At 29.4% G+C, this 15,508-nt stretch overlaps 8 protein-coding genes across 8 annotated transcripts; 4 read left to right on the top strand and 4 right to left on the bottom strand.

The window, feature by feature from the left end:
* Positions 1–63: 63 nt before the first annotated feature.
* Positions 64–2,149, top strand: OCT59_018825 (uncharacterized protein; the record flags this gene model as incomplete). Its single annotated transcript, XM_025328455.2, has 3 exons — positions 64–255; positions 336–1,300; positions 1,369–2,149. 3 exons carry the CDS (start codon positions 64–66, stop codon positions 1,745–1,747), a joined length of 1,536 nt encoding a protein of 511 aa, XP_025166555.1. The 3' UTR covers positions 1,748–2,149.
* OCT59_018826 (uncharacterized protein) lies at positions 1,990–3,731 on the bottom strand. The gene is made up of 10 exons (XM_025322322.2): positions 3,545–3,731; positions 3,432–3,463; positions 3,148–3,342; positions 3,018–3,079; positions 2,936–2,949; positions 2,759–2,853; positions 2,633–2,687; positions 2,481–2,553; positions 2,294–2,407; positions 1,990–2,222 (listed from the first exon to the last, which is right to left on the bottom strand). The coding sequence occupies exons 1-10, from the start codon at positions 3,700–3,702 to the stop codon at positions 2,109–2,111; spliced, it is 912 nt and encodes a 303-aa protein (XP_025166556.1). The 5' UTR covers positions 3,703–3,731; the 3' UTR covers positions 1,990–2,108.
* Positions 3,732–3,954: 223 nt separating this feature from the next.
* On the top strand, positions 3,955–5,170 carry OCT59_018827 (uncharacterized protein; the record flags this gene model as incomplete). Its single annotated transcript, XM_066135641.1, has 4 exons — positions 3,955–4,069; positions 4,151–4,251; positions 4,318–4,446; positions 4,513–5,170. 4 exons carry the CDS (start codon positions 3,955–3,957, stop codon positions 4,624–4,626), a joined length of 459 nt encoding a protein of 152 aa, XP_066004909.1. The 3' UTR covers positions 4,627–5,170.
* Positions 5,081–7,408, top strand: OCT59_018828 (uncharacterized protein). Its single transcript, XM_025309637.2, has 5 exons — positions 5,081–6,226; positions 6,315–6,540; positions 6,608–6,767; positions 6,843–7,062; positions 7,150–7,408. The coding sequence occupies exons 1-5, from the start codon at positions 5,088–5,090 to the stop codon at positions 7,331–7,333; spliced, it is 1,929 nt and encodes a 642-aa protein (XP_025166559.2). The 5' UTR covers positions 5,081–5,087; the 3' UTR covers positions 7,334–7,408.
* Positions 7,092–10,017, bottom strand: OCT59_018829 (uncharacterized protein; the record flags this gene model as incomplete). The annotated part of the gene is made up of 6 exons (XM_025328456.2): positions 7,092–8,461; positions 8,540–9,122; positions 9,188–9,323; positions 9,385–9,614; positions 9,698–9,819; positions 9,894–10,017. 6 exons carry the CDS (start codon positions 10,015–10,017, stop codon positions 7,455–7,457), a joined length of 2,202 nt encoding a protein of 733 aa, XP_025166560.1. The 3' UTR covers positions 7,092–7,454.
* A 199-nt stretch (positions 10,018–10,216) lies between these two features.
* OCT59_018830 (60S ribosomal protein eL36) lies at positions 10,217–11,247 on the top strand. Its single transcript, XM_025322325.2, has 3 exons — positions 10,217–10,441; positions 10,605–10,739; positions 10,825–11,247. Exons 1-3 carry the CDS (start codon positions 10,325–10,327, stop codon positions 10,900–10,902), a joined length of 330 nt encoding a protein of 109 aa, XP_025166561.1. The 5' UTR covers positions 10,217–10,324; the 3' UTR covers positions 10,903–11,247.
* OCT59_018831 (uncharacterized protein) lies at positions 10,745–11,846 on the bottom strand. Its single transcript, XM_025322326.2, has 2 exons — positions 11,667–11,846; positions 10,745–11,589 (listed from the first exon to the last, which is right to left on the bottom strand). Exons 1-2 carry the CDS (start codon positions 11,805–11,807, stop codon positions 11,197–11,199), a joined length of 534 nt encoding a protein of 177 aa, XP_025166562.1. The 5' UTR covers positions 11,808–11,846; the 3' UTR covers positions 10,745–11,196.
* A 200-nt stretch (positions 11,847–12,046) lies between these two features.
* Positions 12,047–15,423, bottom strand: OCT59_018832 (uncharacterized protein). The gene is made up of 7 exons (XM_025322327.2): positions 15,146–15,423; positions 14,756–15,010; positions 13,930–14,673; positions 13,542–13,833; positions 13,392–13,461; positions 13,232–13,324; positions 12,047–13,152 (listed from the first exon to the last, which is right to left on the bottom strand). Exons 1-7 carry the CDS (start codon positions 15,334–15,336, stop codon positions 12,755–12,757), a joined length of 2,043 nt encoding a protein of 680 aa, XP_025166563.1. The 5' UTR covers positions 15,337–15,423; the 3' UTR covers positions 12,047–12,754.
* Between the last annotated feature and the right edge of the window lie 85 nt (positions 15,424–15,508).

Raw genomic sequence — 15,508 nt, forward strand, 5'->3', positions numbered from 1 at the left:
TTAATATATTATAGTTAAAAACTTTTTCTATTTATCTATTGGGTTTATTCATTTTTGTTGACAATGGGATCTTTCAAAATATTAAACGACTCTTTTATTGGTGTTCTTATTATATTTTTAACTGCGTCACTAGTATCACTAATATGTGCTCAAAATATTAACAATGAGGCAGATTATGAGATGAATGTGCTGAATAATCGAATTTCCTGTTCTGTCAAGAACTTGATAAATCCGCCTCCTCTCGAAGGAATTAAAGTATGTATTTAATTATTTAATTATTCGCTTGACTTATTTTCATTCAGAGAATATTAACAATTTCAATTATCGAATATCAGGGTACATTACAATGGTGGCCAACTCCAAGTGTAAATGCAGATACTGATTTGATAGCGTTTATTCGTTGTGATGATAATAAAAATGTTATTTCTGCTGCGGATTCTGCTTCTGCTATTCTCTTATATTCAGATGCAAACCCCTGTGGTTTCCGTAGCTCATTTAACTTTACAATTCCTATATTTATTACTGATCAAAAATGTTATGATGATGTTTCTAAGGTATTAGTATTAAATAATCAAGTTGCCGTTGAAATAAAGGGGGGTATAAATTTCGAAAATGTTCCTACAAAGGACAATTCTCCCGTTAGTACAAATGGCTCTTCAGGTGAAAATAAAGTGCTTGCAACTTATCAAACTGCAATGATTGTTCTTTATGCTGTATCAGGTGTTGTTTTGGGATTATTCTTTATTGTGGTTGTCACAAATATTATAAAGAATCGACTTAATGCTCCCGCACCACAAACAAGTCAAGGACAGGATCCACGTCCACGTCGTGGAATAGCTAGATCTGTTTTGGAGAGTTTCCCTGTATTCTTCTTTACTATGGGATTGAAAGACGAAGATGATGATAAAAAAGAAAAAGATGATTTGGAAAAAGGAAAGGCTAAAGAATTAGAATCGGATATTGAATTAGAATCCTTAAGTACGGATGTTATGAAATCTGCTCCACAAGCTGAAGATGCTAAAGATTCATCAAATATTTCTACGGATAAAACCTCTAAAGCGAGTAATAACAACAATGATGATAATTCTCAAGAAAGTGATCCTGATTTACCACAAAATCCTTCGATTGCACATATTAAGGATTCATCACGTAGTCGTTCTATATCTACAACTTCAAATCCTTCAGCAACATTAACAAATAATGAAGTTCAAGATGGACAATTGACTTGTCCCATTTGTATAGATGATTTTGAATCCGGTGAAGAATTAAGACTTCTACCTTGTCAACATCGATATCATACGTATGTATATAATAAATTCTATTTTATGATAATTAAAGTATATTAATTCTCGTTTATTTGATTGATAGATTATGCATAGATCCATGGCTTCTTGATATATCTCCTTTATGTCCAATGTGCAAAACGGATTACACATCATGGGAAAGTGAAATGAATGCAACGCAACACAATCAAGATTCGTCAGTATCTTCATCTATCGAGACAACTGGAAATAATCATTACACGACACATAACGAAAATCAACGAAATGATGATGACTCATCAAGAGCTTCTTCTGTACATCACAATTTCCCACATTTCCGATGGATAAAATATCTTACAGCGATTCGTAGACGACGACGACATAGGGACAGAAGATCTAGTAGACAATCAAGAAGTGCTGAAAATAATAATAACAATAGAAATTCACAGAATAGTAATGTAGTCGGAACTGTTATAACAAGCTAATTAATTTGAAACAATTTACTCAACGATTATTTGTGTAATTGCTCTTTGTATATAATACATAACTCTATTTATTCATTTTGTGTAAAAGTAATAATACATTTTACGATAATTTATTATTACTGAGGTAGAGGAACGGGAACAGATCAGTCTATATAAATCGATAAATTGCGCTAATAATATCTCATAAGAAATTTGTAATTAGTAAAAAAAAATCGTAAAACAAAAAAAAAATTATTAAACGTGAAAAAATTAATATATATATATTTTTTATCAAGTTTTATTGTACAAAGATAGAAAGTTCTTTTGTTTTATTTGCGTATTAAATAATTTAATGAATAAAAAAGATTTCTCCGAATAAATTCTACCTTCTAATAACAATAGGAATACTAGAAGATAAACCACCATCTACTGTTAATGCATGACCATTTATATATGAACTTTCATCACTCGCTAAAAACAATGCAACATTTGCAACCTATTAAAATAAAAGGATTAGAATAATTAGTTTATAAAAAATTTAGCTAAATTTATCATAGTTCACTTTACCTCTTCAGGGACGGCATATCTTTGTAAAGGATTTAATTGTCCAACTTTATTGATAGTACCTCGCGAGCGAGCATATTCAAAAGTAGGTTGTGTCATATTAGTTTCAATTATTCCCTAAAGAAAATAATAAATAAAAGTTATGTATTTTTTTATATAAAATAAATTAAACCAATAAAACAATACTTACGGGGTTAATACAATTTACACGAATATTTGTGTTGGCTAGTCGCCAAGCACCCGCTTGAACCATGTTTATAATGCTGTTTTTATATAAAAAATAATTATTTTTAAGATAATGTGTAGGAAGAAAAAGCTATGTGACGTGTCTAGTACGCTTACGCGGCTTTTGAAGCGGAATAATCTAGAGGTCCGGCACCTGATCTTAATCCAGCAACTACATAAATAATATTTGAATTAAATTAATAAGATAACAAATTGTTTTTGTTATTGAAGAATAATAATAACCTGAAGCTGTCGCGACAATTGATCCACCAGATTCCTTTTTATCGTTTCCAGTAATTTTCATTGCTGTTGATGCATGTTTTATAGCTAGAAATACACTATTAATAAATTTAATTACTATAAAATCATTTATTAATAAATTAAATAAATGATTTAATTATAATCAAATAGGATATTTACCTAAGTACGTTTATCTAAATAAAGAATTTATTAATTATATAAGTCATTTAATATAATAAAATAGAAAATTATTATAACTTACTCTCATAACTTCCATAAATTTGGAAGTTTCTAAATTCAAACTGTCAACTGGGTAAACGATCCCTTTTGAAAACAAATTTTAAAATTAATTACTTTAAACCACTTGATAGTATTCTTTTAAATTTACTAACCTGCGTTAGCAAAAAATACATCTAGTCTACCAAATTTTTTTATGGCATCATCAATAACAGATTTAACATCATCTTCGGATGCAGCATCAACTTTACGTGGAATTACTGCAACATTTGGATATTTATTTTGTATTTCTTTAGCAAGTTGCGGAAGTAAATCTTCACGGTAATCTGTTACATATATAGCTTTAGCTCCTTATATAATTAACGACGAGAGAAAATTATCGTTATCAACAAAATTCACAATTAAATTCGCGTTAAAAAATTTATAATAACTCCCATACCATTCTTAGCAAATATCCATGCAGACGCACGTCTATATTATAAAGTTAGTGCTTAACAAACTATTAAATTTTAACAACTGAACATAATTAACTAAAATATTCTTTTTATTTACCCAATTCCTTTTTCTGAACCGGCTCCAGTAATAATGCAAACCTTACAACATAACCTAGGTTTATTTTCTTCAATTTTAGTATTATTATTCTTTTCTACTTTTCCTTCACTACTTATATGACTTGATAAAAGTAAAAGTCTATCTTTAGGAGATGACATGACTATATTTTTTTAAATTATATTTCCCTACATGGTCAACACAATGAATTAATTATATATGTTATTTGTGTGTGTCGATGAAATACCAAATAAGTATAAAATTCCCACAATCAGTCATTTAAATCACAAAACATTTATTGCTATTATAAACAGTAAAACGGTAAAACTATAATGCTGGCCAACCTTATACCGATAATAATGTAGGCCGTATAAGAAAAATTTTTCTACACGTTTTTTTAATAAAAAAGATCGATGTGGCTTTGTAATAATCTTCGGTCTTCTCTAATTAGACATTATACAAGAAATATGAGCAGCCAATTTCAAACCGTCAATACTACTAAAGCACCTAGTGCTATTGGGCCTTACTGTAAGCTAGTTCAATAGTTCAAATAATGGATAGATATAAAACGTCGAGTACTTAATTATCATAAATTTTATAAAATATTAGCTCAAGCTATTATTGCAAATGGGTTTGTTTATGCTTCAGGACAAATACCCGTTGTTCCTGAGACAGGAAACATTATAAGCGATGATGTTAAAGAACAAACGGTACTCATTTTAATAATAAGACTGTTTTATATAAATTTTGCTTTTAACATTTTTATATATTTATAGAAACAAGTTATAAAAAATTTGACGAATGTACTTGAGGCAGCAAATTCTTCATTGTCGCAGGTTGTGAAAACTACTGTATTCATTAAAGATATGAACGATTTTTCTTCAGTAAATGAAATTTACGGCGAGGTACAATTTGTTTACTGATTTTATTATTAAAAAAAAAAAATCTAATTATTTTATTTATTTATTTAGTGCTTTGGAAGTAGTCGACCAGCTAGAGCTTGTGTTGAAGTATCTCGTTTACCAAAAGATGTTAAGGTTGAAATTGATGCTGTTGCTCTTGTGAATAGTGTAAGTAGTGTATAGTAAACAAAAATATAGTATATGAATAAACAAATAATTTCCGAGTGATCTCTTTATCCATTAGTTTTTTGTAACCTCAAGCTTCTCGAAAATTTAATCTACCAATTCGATTTGGTCTTTTAGTCTGACTTTCTTTTTGATAAAATGTTCTATTTCTTTAAAAGTCTTACTTGAATGGGCCAAAAATAGTAGATCTTTCCTTTTATGGATAATTTTTGATAATTCTAGTCAGGAAATTATTTCCTTTTTAGATACTGGCTGGCATTATTATAATTCCGACCGTATTGTAAAATTTTCGAAAAATTCACAATTACATGACTTCTGACTGGAAATGCTTATTCACGTGTGCCCCGCACGTTAAAGATTTCTCACAATCTTACTATGCACCCAATCCTAAGATTATCCGGACAATTGATAGATAAAATAAAAATCACTGATCAACTTAGCCACGATCTCATTCTTTGATGAAATCTTCCAAATTTTTTAAAAATTTACAAAGCAGGCATATAAAAAATATGAGAACAAAAATTTTAGTATATTCTTCCAATATTACCTTAAATCATCATTTTTCAATTTTAAATTCAATGTTTAATACATTTTACGATGTAATTCAAATTGATTTAAATAATTTATTAAATGATCCTTGGTTTGATACTACTTCATGTTTAATTTTTTTGTCTTCAAATAATAATTTAAATTGTTTAAATAATTTAAATTATAATCAAAAAAGTGTTCAATTTGAAAAGAATTTTAAAGATTATTTAAAATTTGGTGGCAATTATTTTGGTATCGGTTTTGATGCTTGTCAATTTTTACAAAAAAATTTATCCACTCAATTTCAAAATGATATTTTTAATTATAAAAATTTGATTTTAAATGATCAAAACGATAAAATTGAATTACCTTTAAAATTAAATAGAAAATTTTTATTAAATTATTTTCCTTCCGTTCCAAATCAAATTAAAATTCCTTGTGATAATAATGCGATTGGTTATTTTGATAATTTAATTAATAATAATATTATTAATTCTGTTTCAACTTATAATAATTGTTCTACTATAATTCAATATAATATTGATAAAGGTAAAATACTTTTATGTGGGTTTGATCCTTTTTTAAACAATATTCACATTGAACAAAATCATTTTATAAGATCTTTATTCTCAATTTTTGGTTTAAATTTAGTTAAACAAAATGAAATTTTAATTCCAAAATTATCTTACACTTTACATTTAACTTCAATAAGACCTGCTTTAACCAGTATATTGTTAAATAATATAAACAATTTAATGGATTCTGATAATATTATAAGAGCATCAAATGATTCTTTTAAAATTATAGAAAATTCTAATTCTTTTCATAATAATCAAGATTTATATACGAATGTTGATTATAATAATAACATTGATATTCCAAAATCAATTGTTATTTATCATGATCAACCTCCCCCTTCTTCAATCACTCCTTTCTTTAATTTTAAAGATTTTTTGAACCATCTTTCGGAAGAAAGAAATATTAAACATGGTGGTGGTAATAATATGGAATTTGGTTCAACTGTACTTTATGGTGAAGTGGTATCGAGTACTCAGACATTATTAGATAAGTAATGTATCCATTACATGTATCTAAAAGGATAAAATATCTTTTTGTTGAAATAATTTTCTTTTTTTTCTCATGTTTTTAATAATTAGAAATTTTAAATTTACAAAAAATTTGCCCACTGGACTTGTTTTCGTAGCTACACAACAAATTCAAGGACGAGGTCGTGGTAGCAATTCTTGGATTTCACCTCCTGGATGTCTCCAATTTTCTATTATTTTAAGACATCCATCAAATTCGTCATCGCCTGTTGTCTTTATTCAATATCTCTTATCATTAGCTGTAGTTGAAGCTGTTAGAACAAAGAAAGGTTATGAGGTTTGTGTTATTATATAAAATTTAAAAGTATAAAAAATATATATTACATATAATATACATGCCATAGGATATTCCTCTTCGATTGAAATGGCCAAATGATATCTATGTGGAATCATCCTCACCTAATGATGAATCAGTTAAATCACCTAAAATTATTAAAATTGGTGGTGTAATTGTTAATTCACAATATACTCAAGATGAATTAGATGAATTCCTTTTAATTGCGGGTAAATTAGTCTTCAATAATTACAAAAAATAAAATATATATGTATACATATTCTAATAGTTTTTCTGTACACAAGGATGTGGAGTTAACGTAAGCAATTTAGCACCCACAACTGCTATCAACCATATAATATCTTTATATAATCATGCTAATAATACTCAACTAGAGGAATTTTCTCAAGAACAACTTTTAGCTGCTATCCTTGTAAAATTTGAATCATTTTACAGTGATTTTTGTAGGAATGGATATGGATTTGAACCTTTTCTTGATATTTATTATGAAAGATGGTTACATACGTTTGTATTGATTTTTCACATTCTATAATGACTGATCAATTTTGATGCTTTAATTGACTGGTTATTATAAATATATATTTTTTACAGGGATCAAGTTGTCAATTTAGAAACACATGATAATCAGAAAGCTCATATTATTGGAATTAATGAATTTGGTTACTTGAAAGCTAGTACCATAAGTGACGGTGTTAATTTGGAGGAAATAATTACTTTGGAGCCCGGTGGTAATAGTTTTGATATGATGAAAGGGATGATAACTCGTAAATTATAATATAATATTTGGGAATTCATGTAATTATTAATAGGAAAAAAGTATGAAATAATAAACTAAGTTCATTAAAATATTAAAAATATATCTATTTATATCTATATATCATCTATTATCTATCTATCTAAAATTTGTTATATGAAGAACCATCCCATTTTGTCACAGGGAATCCTGAAACTTCATTATCATTGATTTCCTGTCTTGAAGTTCCTTCTTGTTTCCTCTTTTTCAGAGAACCATCACTCATTTCAACAATTGCTGGCCGTTTTGTTGGTATAACTTTCTTCTTTTGTGATAACATCCAATCCCAAAGTTCTATTTCATCAACGAGATCATATAATACATCCTCAGTTATATATTCCATATATCGTTCAGACATTGGACGCCATTTACGAATACCAGTACTCTTCTTATGAGGATTTAATGAAGAAGAGGATGATGAAGAAGAGGATGATTGTTTAGATAATAAAGATTTTGAAACTGAAGTTTTTGACAATGAAGACATAGTCGGTTTATTAATTGCAAGATCTAATTCTGGATCCGGAGGTGGTGGATATCTAAAATGTGGTCCAAAATTTAAAGTACATGTACCACCTCGATACATGGATACAGCTGGATAATATCCGAGAGATCCATCATCCTCAGTTAAATCATCATCGTTAGTATATTTGTCAATTGTGGGTAAAAATGAATATAAATTCTCAAAAGCAATACCCTGACAAATTCCGTTTTTATAAACTATTATTTTTGACCCTGGTAAAATTGGAATTTCTGGTTGTAGATGTGTTGGCTTTTGCTCTTTTTGTTGTTGTTGCCACCAATATTTTTTCTCTTTTTTCTTTTCGGGCAATTCTAATAACTGATTCATTTGATGTGTTGGTTTAAAGTCTTTATATTCAAAAATTGTATCTCCTTTAAATAAAATTGGTATTCTATGCCTTTTCGGACTCTTTGGTTGATAGTCTGAAACCGCCTTTTTCAATTGCGGTAAACTAATATAAAGACCTATAACATCCCCCGTTTTAAATGGCTCGCCGTATTGTGTAGGACGGGATTGGTGTACCTTTTGTCCAGTTAGATCTCTAAAACCATAACTATACGCATCAGAACCAACCGGAGAATTTCTATTACCTAACGAATTGATAATAACCAGTTAAAATTAAATTAAAAATTAAGAATATTTACAAATATTACATTAAAAATTAATACCTTCTCTACGAGCCCAACCTACTCTTACATGTGCACCATCCTTTCCATCCATTTTACCTTCACCGCCACGATCAATAAAAACTTCAAAAAACCATTTCCCTTCCTTCACAGGACAATTAGCTCTAGCCATTGAAAATCCAAAATCCGTAGTGGATGTTAACTGATCACCACTTATCCATACGGATAAGCTTGCGTCTTCTTTAGAAAGTCGTAAACCATATGGAGGCAATTCAGAATTACGATATTGTATATATGGGAATAATTTATCTGCTTGACACGGTAAATATTTAAAACCATGTCGAAGATTATTTTGTTCTCCGGATTGACCAAATTCCGTAATTGATGAAGAACTTGCCTCCATTAATGCAATTACAGTATTTGAACGATTAGACTGTGCTTGGCTGTTGGAAGTTCCGGGTTGTTCTGAAGAAGAACGAAATGGTGTTAATTGGCGTTTTGAAGATGAAGGATGCGTAATTGTTGATGATGATGTCTCGTCCTGAGTTCCAGAATCGTAAATTGCACGAGTACTGTTATTCACTGCTTCTCTCTGAGCTCGTGCAGGTGTTCTCGAATGCGAAACCTAGATAAAAATTTCAAGTAAATTTATCGTAAATACTTCGTACATTCTTAAATAATTAAAGTTACCCCGAAATGGCCTGGCCTGATATTCCACAAATTTGGATCCACAAGACAAAAATTCGAACTTGCTGAACGATTATTTTCATCTTTAGCAACAAAAAGATCTTTTGTTGAATATAAGCATGACCCAAGAGTTGCCCACCTTTTAAAAAAAGAAATTAATAAAATAAAATACGTTTCAATATAAATCATTTAGTACCTACCAAGTTGCAGTTCGAGAACGTTCTGTGCACAAAGAAGACCAATTTTTATCAACGAATGGTCTTAAATGTTCATTTTTATTAAAATAATATTGGAATATGGGTAATTTCTTTGCATGTGCTGAAGAATATATAGAATCTCCTTTGTGAGCTTTAGATTCTGTCATATGTTGCTGAAGCATTAAGTTTGCTATAGCACAACCACCAATTTCTTTCCATCCTGCTTGAATTCGCTTTTTAATTAAAACATATAATAATATACATATAATAGCTTATAAGAATATAATGAGACTAAAAGAAGTAAAGTACAATTTACCTTAAAACTCTCGCTGGAAGAATTATTACACCATTTACAAGTAAATTTATAATTGGTGAAAATTGGGATATTGGTATCAATTGAAATTTTAGTACATTTTGCGTGAAACCAATTCAAACAACCTATAAAAAGAAACAAATCAAAGGTTGTTCAAAAGAATTAGCTATTAATCAAAATAAAATACTAAGTTACTAACCTGAACATTGGAGAGATACTTCTGTCAAGTTCCTATCTTTACCACAGTAACAGTACATGTGCTCCTCATTGAGAGTATGCAAGTTGTTCCAAGTAAGGCTACCTGGGTCATATTGAGTATCCATGCAAAAATTTATTCGAGTAAGAAATGTCAACGAAAATAAGTTTTGATAATCACGAAATCACATGATCATTTTATATACTTTGTTGATTTTTTATATCACATCATTTGCACATGATGCCAGCGAAATGATAATATTTTATCATGTGATTTAAACGTAACGTTTATTCTACAAAAGGGTAGTCATAAAACAGCTGATTTGCTGATTAAAGATTGCAGATCTGCAAAAATTTTTTTTTTTTTAAATCTCTCTATCCATTTGTCATCCTGTAACGTTTTCTTTTTATTGGATAAAGAAAGAGAAATTACACATGGCGGATAAACAAGCAAAGGAAAAAAAACCAAAGTCTGGTATTGTTGTTGGTTTAAATAAAGGTCACAAAGTATCCGCTCGTGAGGCAAGACCAAAGCCTTCTCGAAGAAAAGGAGTAAGTTACTATTAGATCAATACATATTTTTGTTCTTTATGTTAAAGAAGTTCGTGTTTTAGTCGAATAAATAGACAATGAAAACAAAGATTCTAATTAAATAATTATTATATTATGTTCTTAAACTTCTTAATAAATTTATTAATTCAAATTTTTCCAATAGGTCCTTTCTCATCGAGTCAAGTTTGTTCGTGAGCTAATCCGCGAAGTTGCTGGATATGCACCTTATGAGAAACGTGTAATGGAATTGTTAAAGAATTCCAAAGATAAGCGTGCAAGAAAATTAGCAAAGAAGAGAGTAAGGAATCATTTATTTTGAATTTTATTTTTTATTTTTTATCTTTATTTTGCCAATAACTTACAATTTATTATTATGTAATTAGCTTGGTACCTTTGTTAGAGCAAAGAGAAAAGTTGAAGAACTTAGCAACATCATTGCTGAATCACGTCGTGCTCATTAAATTTGAAAAAAAAACAATAATGTAGATAATTATCTTTTTGGATAATTGATATTATAAAATGAATATAATATATTATTTGCTCATTGAAATAAAATAAAATATCAAAATTTTAATTTTTCACTGCCTATGAAATATGATGTGTATTATTAAATATATGAATAATATGAATAATATGAATAATGTAATTAATATTAACCAATATGATTTTGTAATTGTATACATATATATATAAAAAATTAATTAAAATAATATCTAAATTACAAATATGAATGTCTATTAAAAAACACTTATTCTTCAATAGTGATTTTTTATACTATTAATAAAATACTCGGGATATTCTTTTGGAATTGGAGGAGAAAGTATTTTTGGTTGACTTTGTTCAGGTTCAAAATACCAAGTTTGTTTACGACCATCTTCGTCTTTAATTTGATGTAATAAAATTTGACAGATATCATGTTTCGATCTATAAAAATGACCATGTAAATGTATCACGTATCCTTTATGAGCAGTAGGTGAAATAAATCCACCTGGTAGGAAAGTCCATTGTTGATTTGATGCTTCTGTTAATGGTTTACGATCCCATTGACATAAATGCGTTCTGTGAAACGTTCGAATATAACCTTTTTCGATATCCAATACTTTTCCGGAGGCTTTATTAACGATGTACCCATTATCATATTTCCAAAGCTAAATAATATAAAGTTTATTAGAAAAAAAAAAATACTTTTAAATTTTTTTAATAAATAAATATATTTCTAATTTACCTGACTATCCGCATCAAAACCAAATCTTTGTTTACTAGTAACAATTCTTGCACCAGAATTTACGGAAAGACAATGTGGTTCAAGTACATGATTATTCGTTTGAGACTTTATATAAAACCATCCTTCCGGAAAACCGTTCATTTTTTTTTTCAAAAAAAAAATAGAAGTGAGAATAAAGTTGTTATTAAATGCCTTTATGATATATATATATAGAAATAAAATTATGTACGATGTGATTTTGTGGTACAGAAATAAACAATTAATATATTACATTACCAAATAAAGAAGAAGTCTAGAAATTTCTAAAATTAAAACTTTTCCGAAAATGCAAATTTCCCACATATTTACATTACTGAATCATGATGAAATCACATATATTTAAGGAAATTGCCAAGGAACGTCATTTATTTACCAAGAAAATATAATAATATGACCAAAATTGCTTATTTACGCCATTTTGTAATCAATGCCTAGATCATCAAACATGCCAACTGTACGTCAGAGTCCATGTGTATTATATACGTTATTCCCCCCCATAATAATAAATTAATGCGCAATATCAGTTTATGCTAAAAGTTATATAAATAAAAAATATGTATTATAATGATTTTTTTATACTGTTATGTATCTAATTATCCCCAAAATCCAAAAAAAAGCAATAAAAATAATAAATAATAATATAAATTCAATTCAACCAGCGCCTAAAAATTTTTTCATATTGTTATTATAAATATCTTAAAAAAAAAAAGGAAAGACCAAAATGCACTTCCTATAATACAATCTACTATCTGCAATATCCTATATTTCGAATATTCGATATTGTTTTAGTTCATTATTCTATTTGTCATTGATTAAATGACATTATATTGTACATTCATAATAAAAAGAATGATTATTATTTTTTTTTTTTTGCAAATCATGCATAAAAATGCGCTCTTCTTTTTTGACCTTTCTTTCTCCAAAGAAATTGATTAGCTCGAAAATTTGTGTGCATGTGGTTTTTTTAAAAAAAGGAGAATATACATGATTTTTATATAAAGATTTCTAATATATATAACAAACACCAACCTGTTATTTGACGAAATCAATTAATACTTCCAATTAGGATCAACTTTAACATCGTTAGCTTTTGTTGTTGACTTGTAATAACCACTATGTCGACGTTCAAGATTCTCGTTCTTTTCAGATTTTCTATTTTCTCGCTTAACACTTTTATCTCCACTAGTATCACTTCTACTTAAAGGTTTACTGGTCCCATTAATTTCAGTTGACCTAGACCCTGTTGACTTCATTGCTGAACTTGAATCTTGCAACCATGGATTGTTCAATGATTGTCTTGCCAATGCTCTTTTATCCGGATTTAAATCTAACATCGGTAGTAGAAATGAGCTCATAAAGTCCGCTTCAGTGCGTGAGAGTGCATATTTGTCATGTAAAACATCAGCAAGTTTCCAAGGTCGAAGCTTGGTAATATTTCTTAGGTCCCCTTTGAAATGTATAATGATGAATTACGTATTAATTAAATATTCAAAAAAAAAAAAAGGAAATAATAAATCGGGTCATACCTTTACGATTAAATATCTCGTTCGAATATTTCCCGCTCAAAGCCAAACTTTTGGGGAAATTACCCAAAAGCTCCGTAATTTGAGCTATATGGTCTATAAATAAATGTATTAAAGGTAAATACAAATTTGGTAAGTATAGATTGAGTAATCGAACTCTTACCATCGTCTTTAGTATAATTTTTTCCTGTCTGTGGATCAAACAAGTAATCACCCGTGTAAAGCTCAAAAACCTAATTTTAATTTAAATAAATAATTTTTTATTTTTAATTTTATACTAAAATTAAATTTACATATGTAACATAATACATACCATACATGCCATGCTCCAAATGTCTGCACTATTCCCCCATCGACTACCGAGAATAACTTCTGGGCTTCTGTATTGCCTTGTTTGGATATCATTCGTGAAATGATGATCCACCCAGCATGCATTGCCTAGATCAGCAATTTTGACAGTAATCGAATCTGGAGTAGTCCATTTTGTAGTAGACGTCTTTCGTGTTAGACTCGTTTGAGAACTAGTAGCAGATACTATGGATGATGAATTTGGAGTAGATGAATCAACAAGAGAAATATCGTTAAGGTCGCGTTCCAAAGTTTCACTAATAAATAAATAAATAAATAAATAAAAATAAAAATAATTCAATCAGAGATATTTATTTAGGAGGATATCTCACTATTTAATTTTATCAACTTACGTCGTTACATCACCTGAACTACAAATATTTTCGGCCATATCGGCATCTTCCTTTTCTTCATTCTTTTTTACCACCTCTAAACTCTCATTGTATATATCCTCCCCAATTCCATTTGTCATATGTTCACCATTTTCTCTAGCAGCTTTTTTCTTCAGCTTTTGCTTTAATTTTTTTTTCTGACTTTTAGACATACCTTGTATTTGCTGTGAAGATTGTTGCGATGCTATTGACGAATTTTGTACAGATGGTGATTTAGATGACGGTGATGAAAGAGGTTGACTTCCAGTAATACGTAATTGTTGTCCTTTTTTAGCTGTCGTAGCCGGTGGCTTTCCACCACATAAAAGTTCATTTCTTACAACCTTCTCCACATTATCAACGCATACCAACACATTCTCCGGCTTTAAATCAGTGTGGATGATTCCGCATTCTCTATGCATATAATCAAGGCCCATAAGCACTTGCTTTGTAATTTGTTTAACCAAGTGTGGTGGAATTCCGCGATGATTATATCTTTTTATTAAGCTCAATAAATTTTCGCCTAAAACTTCAAAAACCATACACACATGAGTTCCATGGGGTCCTCTATGTTGAAAGTGATCTAAAAGTTCGACAACATGACGTCGACCGGGAGCATCGGGATTTGCAGTAACAATCTTTTGTAATAATTTAATTTCGTCTAAAGCCGTTTCAGTATAATGGGGAGCAGATTTGACAATTTTAAGAGCGACATGTCGATTTTGACTTCAATCATTGTTAAAACAGTTGATTAATTAAAATTAATTAAATTCATTAGTTCGACAATAAATGATTAAAATAATCTTACCGATTTTCTCTTGCAAGCCAAACAGTGGAAAAATGACCCCAGCCTAACTTCCGAACGACTGTATACCTTCCATCATTGAACGTATCCCCAATTTTTACAGGATGATAACCTCCTTTACAGTAATCCTCAAGGTCTTCCTCATCTTCGGTCATAATTTTTTCCGGTTCCTCTTCACTTGCAGAACTACTTGCGGAAGAAGCCGAATAGTCTTCATTAGTTGTTTGACGTTGATGAGAGGTAACCGATTGAGGATAGCTAAGATAGTTTTAGTAATATTAAGTTAATGTTCGAATGCTACTGTATATTTTGAATTTAGACCAAAACTGGAATATTTTTTTTTTTAAAAAAAAATTAAAAAAAAGAAAAAATGATAACTAAAATTGAACATACATTTTATTTGAATTATAAGCAGTTGGAGACAGTACTGGTGACAACGGTGAAGTAAGGCCAGATCTAGTTGGTGTGCTTGGCATATCATTAGTTGAAACTTTTACACCGGGATCAGTACGCCTTCGTCTCTTCTTTTGTGCAGTAATTTGCTTGGCTTTCAAAGTGGCAACTTGTCTTCGTTTATCAGACATTTGAACATGCACCAATGCCAAATACAGAAAGTTACGAAAGAGGTTGTTCTCTCGATTCGGAAAGGATTTTTGGCAATAGACAGTTACAAGATAGGTGATATAACATTCTCTCTCAATTTCACTGATTGTGATATTAAGATTGTGATATTAAAATGTAAAGCTGAAGCCACAT

Source organism: Rhizophagus irregularis, chromosome 28, assembly GCF_026210795.1.
Source record: "Rhizophagus irregularis chromosome 28, complete sequence".
Taxonomy (NCBI): domain Eukaryota; kingdom Fungi; phylum Glomeromycota; class Glomeromycetes; order Glomerales; family Glomeraceae; genus Rhizophagus; species Rhizophagus irregularis.